The following is a 14,984-nucleotide window of genomic DNA, read 5'->3' on the forward strand; positions in this document are numbered from 1 at the left end:
AAAGCTGGTAGAGACATCCCCAAAAAGACTTGCAGCTGTAATTGCAGAGAAAGGTGGTTCTACAAGGTATTAACCCAGGGGGGTGGAATACAAATGCACACCACACATTTTTATAATTTTCCTTCCACTTCACAACTCTGTGCCACTTTGTGTTGGTCTATCACATAAAATTCCAATAAAATATATTTACATGTTTAGTTGTAACATGACAAAATGTGGAAAATTTCAAGGGGTGTGAATACTTTTTCAAGGCACTGTAGGCTCCCAAATTATTGGCAGGCAAATGTATTTTTATATATGTAATATAATACTAAATAATATGTGGATCTAGTTATTTTGGCAGCAGGAACTTTACACTTTCAACTTTAAATCTTGGTAGTACTAGTACAGAAGTATTATAGACTTTTTGGGTTAACCACTAGGTAGGAGAGGGTTAAGTTTTGGGGGATGCCTTAACATGCGGGATATTGTCCACATAAAACATATTTGTTCTCCACAAACACCAGACTACTGCCACAAAGAAAACATTTATAAAATAATATATTATAAACATATATCCTGCTATAATAATCCAACCTAATCCAAAATAGGTCATCACAAGTATCTAATAGGATATTTTATAGGATACTTTACACATAGTTTGAACACAAAACATGACATACTGTAGAATATAATGAATTGCACAATAATGCAATACTTATAATTAAATACAATGTAATATAATTCATTACAATACATATTCATATTAGTGGCTGCCCATCCTTCCTCCAAGCACTGTATTCAGCAAGACCTCCATTTTCCCTGTTAGACCGACCAGTAGTACAGTGCCACACACATGTAGTGAGATGTTCTTGCAAACAGTTAGTGTACAGTCACCTAGACCTGGTCATCAAGACTGCTGTGATCATAAAGAAAACCTGGGCTGGTAGAATAATAGGGGATTCTGAAAATACTATTTACCTGGCTGCCATTGGCTTTGAATCACTGCATTGAAACAAGCAAATTAACTCAGAATTTCTGAGCTGCAAACTCCATCTGAGTCAGTGATCATTGGGTCAGCATGTCAGCCAGGCAACTAGCATTTTCATAAAGAGATCAGCAACGTAAGCCTTCATAATTTCCTTTGGATTCCTTAGCTCTTAGCCCTTGTACACACGGTCAGACATTCCGACAACAAAATCCGTGTGGATTTTGTCCGAAACTGGTGTTGCGTACACACGGTCGGACAAAGTTGTCTGAAAATCCGAACGTTCGTAACGTGATGACGTTATTTAGTTATGACGGGACTACGTTCAGGCTAGTAGCCAATAGCTTTGGTCTAGGAATTTGATCTGAGCATGCGTGGCCCTTTGTCCGATCGTAATTCTCTACACACAATCGCACAAAGTCCGATCGGATCAGGTTGTCGGAAAGTTTTATAGCCCAGCTCTAAAACTTTGTCCGTCGGATATTCTGACGGAAATAGTCCGATGGAGCCCACACACGGTCGGATTATCCGACAACACAGTCCGATCGGACATTTTCCGTCGGAATGTCCGACCGTGTGTACAAGGGCTTAAACTTGTAAAACAATGCTTCTATCTGCCTGATTGCTCATTTTGTGGAGTCATTTATGGACCCCTTCACTTTCTACAACACCATAGGAAATTAAAGCACTATATGCACGGCATGATTTAAAAAAAAAAAAAACAATAAACCAATAATAAAAATAATAATGTAAATGTAACAGTTTTAACAGAGGAACTTACATGACTCCCAAGCCAAGCACGTACAAGAAAAGGTAATTGATAAGTGCATTGAAGATATTTGCTATCAATCCAGTTAGCACTTGAGGAAATATTATTCCCTGTAAGTAACAAAATCTGTTAGCATATGAATACAAAAGATCCTGTGTATATAATATTATGTGTACATAATTACAATTGTGAAGTGGAACGAAATCTATTGGATATTTTAAACTTTTTTAGCAAATAGAAAACTGAAAAGTGGTGCGTGCAAAATTATTCGGCCCCTTTACTTTCAGTGCAGCAAACTCACTCCAGAAGTTCAGCAAGGATCTCTGAATGATCCAATGTTGTCCTAAATGACTGATGGTGATGAATAGAATCCACCTGTGTGTAATCAAGTCTCTGTATAAATGCACCTGCTCTGTGATAGTCTCAGGGTTCTGTTGAAAGCGCAGAGAGCATCATAAAGACCAAGGAACACACCAGGCAGGTCTGTAATACTGTTGTGGAGAAGTTTAAAGCTGGATTTGGATACAAAAAGATTTCCCAAGCTTTAAACATCCCAAGGAGCATTGTGCAAGCGATCATTTTGAAATGGAAGGAGTATCAGACCACTTCAAATCTACCAAGACCTGGCCGTCCCTCTAAACTTTCAGCTCAGACAAGGAGAAGACTGATCAGAGATGCAGCCAAGAGGCCCATGATCACTCTGGATGAACTGCAGAGAACTACAGCTGAGGTGGGAGTGTCTGTCCATAGGACAACAATCAGTCGTACACTGCACAAATCTGGCCTTTATGGAAGAGTGGCAAGAAGAAAGCCATTTCTCAAAGATATCCATAAAAAGTCTTGTCTAAAATTTGCCACAAGCCACCTGGGAGACACACCAAACATGTGGAAGAAGGTACTCTGGTCAGATGAAACCAAAATCGAACTTTTTGCCCACAATGCAAAACGATATGTTTGGCGTAAAAGCAACACAGCTCATCACCCTCAACACACCATCCCCACTGTCAAACATGGTGGTGGCAGCATCATGGTTTGGGCCTGCTTTTCTTCAGCAGGGACAGGGAAGATGGTTAAAATTGAGGGGAAGGAAGATAGATGCAGCCAAATACAGGACCATTCTGGATAAAAACCTGTTGGAGTCTGCAAAAGACCTGAAACTGGGACGGAGATTTATCTTCCAACAAGACAATGATCCCAAACATACAGCAAAATCTACAAAGGAATGGTTCACAAATAAACGTATCCAGGTGTTAGAATGGCCAAGTCAAAGTCCAGACCTGAATCCAATCGAGAATCTGTGGAAAGAGCTGAAAACTGCTGTTCACAAACGCTCTCCATCCAACCTCACTGAGCTCGAGCTGTTTTGCAAGGAAGAATGGGCAAGAATTTCAGTCTCTCGATGTGCAAAACTGATAGAGACATACCTCAAGTGACTTGCAGCTGTAATCGCTGCAAAGGGTGGCTCTACAAAGTATTAACGCAAGGGGGCCGAATAATTTTGCACGCCCCACTTTTCATTTTTTTATTAGTTAAAAAAGTTTCAAAAATCCAATAGATTTCGTTCCACTTCACAATTGTGTCCCACTTGTTGGTGATTCTTCCCAAAAAATAAAAATTGTATATCTTTATGTTTGAAGCCTGAAATGGGGCAAAAGGTTGAAAAGTTCAAGGGGTCCGAATACTTTCGCAAGGCACTGTGTGTGTATATATATATATATATATATATATATATATATATATATCAGGAGCTCTTGTTGTGCAGTGACAGGTACTCTAATGCCCTGTAGACACGGTCGAACATTCCGACCACAAAATCCGTCGGATTTTTTCTGACGGATTTTGTGCAAAACTTGTGTTGCATACACACGGTTGCACAAAGCTATCGGAAAATCCGATCGTTCTGAACGAGGTGACGTACAACGCGTAAGTCGGGACTATAAACGGGCCAGTGGCCAATAGCTTTCGTCTCCTAGTTTATTCTGAGCATGCATGGCACTTTATGCGGTCGGATATTTTTGTCGGAAAATTTTAGGTCCTGCTCTCAAACTATGTGCGTCGAAAAAGTCCGATAGAGCCCACACACGATCGGATTTTCCGAAAACATAATCTGATCTGACTTTTTCTTCCTGCCCAGACCAATTTTCAGCTTTCAGCTCTCTTACAGTTTGAATAACAATTACTCTGTCATGCAACACTGTACCCATGTGAAACTTGCGTCCTTTTTTCACACAAATAGAGATTTCTTTTTGTGGTATTTAATCACTAGTGGGTTTTTTATTGTTTGTGCTATAAATAAAAAAAGACCGTGCATTTTTAGAAAAAGTGTTTTTTTCTTTGTTTCTGTCATAAAAGTTTGCTAATTAGTCATTTTTCTTCATAAATTTTGGCCAAAATTTATACTGCTACATATCTTTGGTAAAAATAACTCAGATTAGTGTATATTATTTGGTCTTTGTGACAGTTATAGAGTCTACAACTATGGTGTCAATCACTGAAAATTGATCACATCTGATCAGTTAAATTAAGAAGGGCGAGTTCAGGGGTGTTAGCGATCGACTCTTGGACAACTAAATTGTAGAGGGTAAAGACCGAGTTCCAAAGCTTGTGAATGGGAAGACAAGCCCACCAGATAAGGATGAGATTTCCAGGAACAAGCATCCAAGTGGAACGGGTAAATGGAGTGTAGTCTAGTAGGGGTGGGGTCCTATCTCAAAAGCAATTTAAAGTTATGTTCTTGGGAGGACCACGACATGGATAGTTTGTGAGTGTTGAGAAAAATTTGCCGCCAATTATCATCTAAGTGCGGATGCCCAAAGCAGCCCATTTATCGGTGTAAGGAGGGAGGCCAGAGGATAGGTTCGAAGATAGTAAGGAATATATCTTGGAGATGAGTCATTCAGGAGGTGAAGTGGAAGTACAGAGTTGCTCAAATAAAGTGAGGAATCGATATATAGCGGTCTTGAGCAGGATTGAGTGGCAGTAGCTCTGTAGCTGAAGGTAGGAAAACCAAAAGGCCCCTAGATTTGCCATGGAGGACCTGAAGCTCAAACAGACGTCCGAGCAAAGTCCATTTAGGTTAACCCCTTTTTTATTTTTAGGGGGCATGGAAAAGTAGATTTACTTTCCAAACCCTCGGTTCCTGCAGGCTGGTCTACATAACTAGATGGCCCCTACAGCCTTTTCTCTCCATGCTCTAGCGGTCTAAGGTCCTGATGTCATAGCTCTGAACTGATCAGGATGCTGCCGAGGGACAGCTCACCATCAGAGCATGATGGAGCACCAGGTAAGTAAAAGTACTTTTCCATCCCCTAGAGAAATGTAATGCACTATTAAAAGATTTACCTATAAAAGCTGAAATGTCTTTAGCATAGCTGACTCAGAATTCTGGCTTGTGCTTATTTAATAACCTGTAGATGTTACTGTAGTACAACTCGACAATAGGCTTTGGATGTAATATTGATTAAAACACAAGTACAACTATTCTGCATTTTTGTGGATTCACAGTCTCTGTTGGATTTGGTACCTGGTTTTGCAAATATTTGGCTTGTAGTTGATAAAGAAATGAAGCCTAAAAAAAATAAAAAATAAACAACATTAATGCACATGGGAAGTATGCTACACCTTTCATCCAATTTCTAAATTGCTGTATCTGTAAATGTCAAATGCCAGGAATAGTAAACTAAAGCAATTGTAGGTTGTGGGTTAATTAGATTTTTTTTTTTGTATAATTCTCCTTTAAGGGGGAGTGGAAGGAGGTGTGTCATATGCCTACAGTGAGGGAAAAAGTATTTGATCCCCTGCTGATTTTGTATGTTTGCCCACTGACAAAGAAATGATCCATCTATAATGTTAATGGTAGGTTTATTTTAATAGTGAGAGACAGAACAACAAAAAAATCCAGAAAAACCCTTTTCAAAAAAGTTATAAAATGTTTTGCATTTTAATGCGTGAAATAAGTATTTGAACTCTTTACAAAACATGACTTAGTACTTGGTGGCAAAACACTTGTTGGCAATCACAGAGGTCAGACATTTCTTGTAGTTGGCCACCAGGTTTGTACACATCTCAGGTGGGATGGGGGGTACAAAGGCGAGTGGTGGAATAGGGAGGTGGAAAAGGTGGAATGTTAGGTACAGAGTAAATAAATGGGGGTACAAATGTAAGTAATATAATGGGGGGTACAGAGGGGAGTGGTGGAATGAGGGAGGTGCAGAGGTCAAAGTACAGAATGTGTACAGTGCAGGGAAAGAAAACATGAACAAAGGTAGGGAAAAAATTATTAAAATGAAATCCCAAATTAAGTATTTTTTGTGAGAATTTTTTTAAATTTAGATGCAAAATTGATTTCTGGCAGACTTGCACAATATAATAATCCTTGGACAATTGGAAACAGATATGGTTAGACTTACCGGAAGGGCTGGAATGAATATTAATACATAGATCTGTGTCAATCTATAGGAGAAAAAAAATAGTTTATTTTAAAGCTGGTCATACATAGCTGATTTTAAATTCTCAGTACATTTGATGACTTGAAAAATTTTGTTCAAAAGTAGCTCAAAATTTCGTTAGCTTTTAACATTTAATTTAGGAATTAATAGACTTTCCAGATTAAGGGAATATTCACTGTAATATTGTTTGAGAAAAAAAAAGGAAAATGGCATAGCCTAGGTATTGGTTAAACACTGATCAGCTTTTGTTCAATGGTTGGCTAGCTAGTGCCTAAATGAAGGTGTGTCATGAAGAAACTACCATGTAGTTGTAGCTAAGGTCCTTTGGGATATATAATAGAAATATAATTTTGACATTTTACTAGGAATTCATATTTAGTATCTATCCATCCATAGCCATGAACCTATGAAACCAGCTATGGCTGGCATTAAAAGATGCACCCTCTGATTCTTTACCACATTACCACAATCTTCATACAGGCTTCCAGGTTTTTTTTTAATTAGCATTAGGCTGAGGGGGACTCGATGCTTATGTTAATCCTGCATCCACACAGACTGAGAATTTTCTCCATTTTCTCTAATTTTTCCACGCTTTTTTATATTATTGTCGACATCATGGTCACAGTAGACTTCATATGTTCTATGGACACCCAGCATGTAGCACAATGGCAGCAAAGCTGTCCAGTGCGTCCCATCACCAGTATGCCAACAGTTAAAACAAATGGTCACTGCCCCCACCTATAATGGGCCTTTGCAGTAAGGAGAACATGGAAGAGCGATGCACCAACCAGTCTGCAAGCAACTGAATTATCCTGTCTAACAGTTTGCATTAAAAAACAGGGGTTAAGTTTGCACACATTTGCAAATACATGCATAAGCTGCAGAGCCACTCCACGGCACCCCAGTATTATCTGCAATCCTAATGTGCTCCTTATTGCAAAGGCCAGTAAAAGTAGGGCAGTGGCCATTTGTCAGCACTGTTGGAATATTGGCGAGGCGATGCACTGGACACCTTTGCTGCCATTGTGCTATGTGCTGGGTGTCCAGTGTGCCATTGTGCCTTAAAGGAGGGGTGGGCTTCCTCCAGGCTTACTTGCCCTCTATCTATCCATTATTATGCATGTGCTTCTACTATGGAGGCTCTCAAAATGTATAGAGTTAGGACTGCAGAGAATACTGGGGTGCCGTGAAGTGGCTCTGCAGCTTACGCATGTATTTGCAAATGTGTGCAAACTAAACACATTTTTATTTTATTAAATCTTTATTGATTTTCTTAGTGTAGTACACATACAACTGCTGCCCATGCAGGGGGAAGACCAAGTGGTCTGAGTTCATGTCTACATTTAAAACATGAACAAAACAACCAAAAACAAAAATCCTAAACTACTTCCCAATAAGGAGAGTGGGATCTGCTCAGCACAAAGGTGAAAAGGATATAGGACATAGTAACAATTCTATGACAGAGTGTTAGTCAAGGCCTACACATTAAATCGTATCATTTGACTCATTGGTTGCTGTAGAAGTGTCATCAAGCCAGCATGGTGCAAACTAAACCCCTGTTTTTAACCTAAACTGTAACTGTAAGCCCTTGTACACACGGTCGGAGAATCCGTCCGAATGTGTCCTATCGGACCGTGTTGTCGGATAATCTGACTGTGTGTGGTATGCATCGGACTGATTCAGTCTGAATATCCGTCTGACCCAATTTTCCAGCATGTTGGAAATATTTCCCGACCAGCTGGGCCGATCGGACATACTCCGATCATGTGTAGAGAATTTTGATCGGACCAAGTGCCACGCATGCTCAGATCAAATTCCTACATCAAAGCTATTGGCTACTAGCCTGAATGTAGTCCCATCGTAACTAAATTACGTCATCACGTTCTGAAAGATCGGATTTTTCGCCAACTTTGTCCGACCGTGTGTATGCAACAGTTTCGGACAAGATCCGACGGACAAAATCCGACAGGCGAAATCTGACGGATTTGGTTGTGGAAATCTCCGACCGTGTGTACAGGGGCTTAGACAGGATAATTTGGTTGGTTTCAGGATGGTTGGTTAGTTTAGCTGGGAATTTTCTATGGTTTTGTTTGACTTACTGTATATGCCAGTTTAGTTTACAGTACATAGACAAATATCTTATAATATCCAATTGTCCTATTGTCTTCAAGTGTTTTTTTGCAAACACACTGCTTGATGAAACAGTCATTTGTAGGAAATACACTAATCAAGACTGAATGTTGTTTAGCAGACAATTACGAGATACTTTACGGTCCTTATATGTTATTGACTAATGGGTGATCTATTTCTAAAAAAAAAAAAATAAATAAAAAAAAAAAATAAATAAAAAAAAACACCGGGTACACTTGTAATAAAACCCATTTACTGATGTTTGATGTTGGTGTAAAATATTTCTCTGCAATTTCAATCACAGGCTTCTCCTCCTAAGAAAAATAGGACTTTAAAATGTTTACAACAAATGTAAACATATGAATTAGGGCCCCAGGATAACAAGGGACATTTACACAACACTACCATTCCTATCTTTCCTTCCTTTGAGGGGACAGTCAGTCCCTCATTGGGACCCAAATCCATCTGTTCCACTCTTTTCTTAAACAGCTTTTATTTCCATATGCACTTATTGTACAGTAAACAAGATACAGTTGGAATATTCCAACAAACACACACACACACACACACACACCCACAATTGACATTGTATATCAGGGTTACAATTCGAGACCAACATCCAAACATACTGTGCCTAACCCAAATTCCAAATGGAAGAAATTTGCAGGGAGCTTAAACCAGTATAGAATAGTAAGGCTGACATAATCACATATAACTTTTCTGTTATATTATATCTTGATATAAAATTAAGAGACTCCCCCCTTGCCTGGTGTTTCCTAATTGGAGCACCTGACAGGGGTGACCCTAGTCCGTGTTATAGTTTTGTTAGTCTAATGACTAGGAATACCACAGATATAGCTGGTTTTATGGATATAAGCTGTAATCTGATTATTTTGCTGCATTTGCAAAATATATGTGTCACTTGGAGGCACAGAAGGCTTCTGACCTGTGGACTTGCACATATCGGTGCATGCCCTATGGCGGAGGACTTCATCCTGCTGAAGAATGGCGAGACTGGTTGGATGCTGATACAGAACTGATTTAAATGCTAGTCCAGTGTATGCTTACTGAGCAGCTCTTCTCCCCTTATGCTAGGGGCTGGAAGGGAGCAGATTGAATCCATGCTCAGTTTGAGCCCTTCCACCTTTATTTAGACATACTCTCCCCCTTACGATTGCTGGTCTTATTTATGGAATCCCTAGAATGTCGACACTTTCTGACCAAGTCAGTGCTAGACCCGCATCCCAAATCGGAGAGGCAGGCTCCCCTCTGAATTTCTCCGGCTCAACCACTCCTTCCCTTCACTCCCACTTAGGTGGATTAGCAGGCCTGTATCCACCTACAGTATATGATTTAAGAGTCCACTATTAAAGGGCGCACCTTCCCCAAATTTTCTTTTCCTCCTTCTGTTTTCTTCCCTTCTCTCTTCTGTGTGTCTCTCTCTTTCCCCTCAGCTGCCGCTCCGTTCAATGCCTTTGGTAACTGGCCGCAGTAGCCTTACCTGGACTGCGACATATATTTTTGATCATGCCTCTTAATTCAAATTGCTCGGCTCCTCTCTCTCTCTCAAAGTCTACTCACTCAATACCAAAGACCTAAATATTCCTGAAAAGCATATCAGCCTTCTTTCAGAAGCACATCCTCATAGAGCACAAGTGGTTTTCTTGCAAGAGACACACTTTAAATCAGGTTTTATTCCACGCCTATCTAACAGAACATTCCCCACGGTGTCTCATGCTACCTGCCTGGACTCCAAGACGAAGGGGATTCAATTCGACTTTCCAAATCCCTAGCTTTGCGCGTCACTGACCAATTATTGGATCCAGAAGGTAGGTTTCTCTTTCTAAAAGGTTTGGAAAAATAGGACATTTGACACAAATGTGTACTGTCCTAAACCTAAAAAAGTACCCTTTTTAAGAAATGTCTTTATAAAACTTACACTCTTTCGGGATGGCCTCTTAATCCTTGGGGTGACTTTAATGTCCCCCTAAATCCTCTTGTAGACACCTCTAATGGGGCCTCATCTCTCTCCTTTTTTGCACTTCTTCATATCAAACTTCAAATAGCCTTTCTTACACTACATAATACTTGGCGAACCCTTCATCCGAGAGATTGAGATTACACCTTTTTCTCATCCCCACTTAATCGTTATTCGAGACTGGGCTATCTATTTATTTTGCAAGCAGACCTTTCATACCGTCACAGTGCTACTATAGAGAACATGGTGCTTTTGGACCATCACCCAGTAACAATGACATTATGGTTTCTGTGGACAGGATCACCTCCACTAGGATTTGGAAAATGGATGCATCCCTTCTTTTAGATCCTTGTGACCTGGAATTGATTAAGCAAAAGATTGGTGACTTTTTTCGTCACAACAGCACCCCTGACATTTCTTACATGACAAAGAGGGAGGCACATAACTGTGTCAAACGGGGCCGCCTGCTTTCCATAGCTGCTAGAAATAAAAAAAACAAGTAAAGTCGAAAGTTACTAGTAGAACTCTCCGATAAGATTCGTAGATTGGAAGCCCAGCACAAACGTTTACAGGCGATCACGATAGGACAGCATCTGGAGGAAATGTGTTCACTCTTACTAGAAGAACTTTTCAAAAGGGCACGTTGACGTAATGTCTCATCCCAGAAACTGTTCTACGAGCAGGGGAATAAACCAGGTAGGCTTTTGGTCAGGGCCACAAAGCAATGTACTCTTGCCTCCACGATCCACCATGTTATGGATGCATCAGGGATGACCCATTCTGCGAACAAAGATATTGCTAACCAATTTCATAGCTTCTATAGTAAGCTTTACAATCTACAGTCTAGCGAGTCAGTTCCTACCATAGCGGGTAATCATGCAGAGCTGATATGTGAATTTCTGTGACAACATGGCCCTCCTACCTTATCTGTAGCAGATGCAAAGGCTCTAGAGGCTCCTCTGATGGAGGAGGAGTGGAAGGTGGCACTGAAAGCTACAAAACCGGGAAAATGCCCAGGCCCTGATGGCTTTCCGGCACAATACTACAAAGCATTCTCTGACTTTTTAGCCTTGAGTTTTCTAAAGGCATTCCATTTATTGTCCACTCTACCCTGTACCTCAGAAAGCCTCCTTGAGGTATTTATTTCGGTTATTCCCAAAGACAGTAAAGAGCCCACCAATATGGCCATTTATCGCCCAATTTCCCTTCTTAATGTGGACATCAAGTTGTTCTCCAAGATCCTAGCGACCCGTTTGTCCTTTCATGTCTCGGCCTGGGTTGGCTTAGATCAAGTGGGGTTTCCCCTGGCAGATAGGCCAGGAACAATACTATCAAAGCCCTGAATTTACATCACTGACTTACCTCTAACAAACAGCAGGGCTTTTTTCTGGAGATGGATGAGGAGAAGGTGTTTGACAACATGGCCTGGGACTATATGGCAGTTTTAAGTGCTTTGGGGACTGGATCACTTATGAGAGCCTTCATGCTATTCTTGTATGCCACTCTCAGAGCCAGAGTGAAAGTCAATGGCCCCCTGTCAAATTCCTTCTCTATCCATAATGAGATCAGATAGGGGTGTCCCCTCTCTCTCTTGCTATACATTCTTACACTGGAGCCCCTTCTCTGCTGCATTCGAGCCAACCCTGATATTAAGGGCATAACATTTCTGCTTTTTCTTTCTTCCCCACTGACGTCCTCCCTAACCTTATGAAAGTTCTCCACCAATTTAAATTTCTTTCAAACCTAAATATCAACTACTCCAAATCTTTCGCTTTGAATGTTTCACTCCCTAGAACAATGCCAGACTAACTTCCCCTTTCATTGGAAAGAAGATGCAATCACCTATCTAGCAATACAACTACCGACAGACTTAACTGAACTTTATAATAGAAACTTCTTCGCGGAATTGCAGGTCATCCGTCGGGATCTCCAAAGATGGGAGCCTTCGTTTTTTGCAGTATACAAATATGTAGAACTTTTATATGGTCCAATAAGTGTGCACGGATAAGTTGGTTAAAACTCATACTCCCGAAGTCTAAGTGACAAGGTTATTTTTATCTACCTCACTTATATACTTAACATAAGGAATTAAAACCTTTTATCTATTTATGAATCAAACCATGCGGTTGATTCTGTAATCCATGAAATCAATAAGGAATGATAATGGTGCTAAAATACGAAGATCTAATTTATTTATACAGAAAATACATTTACAGTGTTGCCAGTCTACAAAGCTAGTTAATGCAAAAGAAGATATGGTTACAATTGACATACTCATGGTATTAAGACAAACCCTGGGGTCGAAAACGTTAGAGATGAGAAGAGACATATAGACAATACAGATACATTACCTAGACAGTAGTGATGGCCGAACGGTTCGCCCGGCGGTCGTTTCGCGGCGAATTTCCGACTTTCGCCGTCCGCGGGTTCGAACGCCTTTTTCCGTCGTTCGCCCCGGCGGACTTACGTGTTTAATGTATACAAGAACTTTAACCTTTCGTGACACGTTTATCATGTGTTACAGGACAACCAATTGAGACATGACAGCTCATGGACACTTGGACATTCCCCCTAACCTATAAATACACCCGATCCGGTGGCCATTTTACATTCTTTCTTCTGTCACTGTAGGGAAAGGATCCTGTGTGGAGTAGGGACAGAGAAAACGCTAGCTATTTGGTACACAAAAGTTCTTTTCAGGACTGGTATAGGTGTTAGGTCAGCAGCCTGAGTTTCTTTTGTCAGTTTAGATAAAGGGACAGAGCGCTGTATGCTGCTATTTTAGGGACAGCTCAGCCAGATTAGTCTTTCTTCATCATCATCATCATCATCATCATTAGCTGTTACTATCAGGTCCACAAAAGAGCTGTTCCAGCTAATCGTTCCAGCCTACTCTTTTTTGCCAATTTGTATAGGGACAGGCAGGAAGCAGTGTGTCAGGCAGTGAGGATAATTTTAAAGACTTGCTGTTACTATTAGTTCCACAAAGGTTCTTTTCAGGACTGGTATCAGTGGTACGGTAATAGGCTTGTACACGTATAATATTCTTTCTTCCAAATATAGAAAGAATATTATACTTGACTGCTGCCCTTCTGCTGCAGTCTGCTAATCATTCACAACTCACTTGTTCCACAAAGCTCTTTATCAGGACTGGTAACTTGGTCTGTCTAGGGTGCTACGGTACATAGGCTTGGGTGCGGTACAGTCTGCTGTTCTGTAAGGACCGCTATCGGTCCACAATACATAGGGTTGCCGTGCACTACTGCTGACCGCTGCCCTATACTGCAGCAGTCCTTCATTGGTATAGGGACTGACGTACAGTCTGCTAATCACTAACACACAACCTGCTTGGTCCACAAAAGTTCTTATAAGGACTGGTAACTTGGTATAGGGTGCTACGGTACATAGGCCTGAGTGCGTTACAGTCTGCTGTTCTGTAAGGACCGCTATCGGTCCACAATACATAGGGTTGCCGTGCACTACTGCTGACCGCTGCCCTATACTGCAGCAGTCCTTCAGCGGTATAGGGACTGACGCACAGTCTGCTAAACACTAACACACAACCTGCTTGGTCCACAAAAGTTTTTATAAGGACTGGTAACTTGGTATAGGGTGCTACGGTACATAGGCCTGAGTGCGTTACAGTCTGCTGTTCTGTAAGGACCGCTATCGGTCCACAATACATAGGGTTGCCGTGCACTACTGCTGACCGCTGCCCTATACTGCAGCAGTCCTTCATTGGTATAGGGACTGACGTACAGTCTGCTAATCACTAACACACAACCTGCTTGGTCCACAAAAGTTCTTATAAGGACTGGTAACTTGGTATAGGGTGCTACGGTACATAGGCCTGAGTGCGTTACAGTCTGCTGTTCTGTAAGGACCGCTATCGGTCCACAATACATAGGGTTGCCGTGCACTACTGCTGACCGCTGCCCTATACTGCAGCAGTCCTTCAGCGGTATAGGGACTGACGCACAGTCTGCTAAACACTAACACACAACCTGCTTGGTCCACAAAAGTTTTTATAAGGACTGGTAACTTGGTATAGGGTGCTACGGTACATAGGCCTGAGTGCAGTACAGTCTGCTGTTCTGTAAGGACCGCTATCGGTCCACAATACATAGGGTTGCCGTGCACTACTGCTGACCGCTGCCCTATACTGCAGCAGTCCTTCATTGGTATAGGGACTGACGTACAGTCTGCTAATCACTAACACACAACCTGCTTGTTCCACAAAAGTTCTTATAAGGACTGGTAACTTGGTATAGGGTGCTACGGTACATAGGCTTGAGTGCGGTACAGTCTGCTGTTCTGTAAGGACCGCTATCGGTCCACAATAGATAGGGTTGACGTGCACCACTGCTGACCGCTGCCCTATACTGCAGCAGTCCTTCAGCGGTATAGGGACTGACGTACAGTCTGCTAAACACTAATACACAACCTGCTTGGTCCACAAAAGTTCTTATAAGGACTGGTAACTTGGTATAGGGTGCTACGGTACATAGGCTTGAGTGCGGTACAGTCTGCTGTTCTGTAAGGACCGCTATCGGTCCACAATAGATAGGGTTGACGTGCACCACTGCTGACCGCTGCCCTATACTGCAGCAGTCCTTCAGCGGTATAGGGACTGACGTACAGTCTGCTAAACACTAATACACAACCTGCTTGGTCCACAAAAGTTCTTATAAG

General features: G+C 41.3%; 1 protein-coding gene across 4 annotated transcripts in view; it reads right to left on the reverse strand.

The window, feature by feature from the left end:
- The window catches only part of LOC143974432 (multidrug and toxin extrusion protein 1-like), a 167,902-nt gene that overhangs the window by 53,522 nt on the left and 99,396 nt on the right, over positions 1-14,984 (reverse strand). For all 4 annotated transcript variants that reach the window (XM_077475843.1, XM_077475824.1, XM_077475815.1 and 1 more), the window contains 3 exons: positions 6,146-6,188; positions 5,260-5,304; positions 1,749-1,846 (listed from right to left, as the gene is read on the reverse strand). In XM_077475843.1, the coding sequence (XP_077331969.1) occupies positions 1,749-1,846; positions 5,260-5,304; positions 6,146-6,188 (186 nt within the window). The remainder of the gene's footprint in view (positions 1-1,748; positions 1,847-5,259; positions 5,305-6,145; positions 6,189-14,984) is intronic.

Source organism: Lithobates pipiens, unplaced genomic scaffold (genome assembly GCF_037356315.1).
Source record: "Lithobates pipiens isolate NorthernLeopardFrog02 unplaced genomic scaffold, aLitPip1_a1.2 Scaffold_1, whole genome shotgun sequence".
In the NCBI taxonomy this organism is placed as follows: domain Eukaryota; kingdom Metazoa; phylum Chordata; class Amphibia; order Anura; family Ranidae; genus Lithobates; species Lithobates pipiens.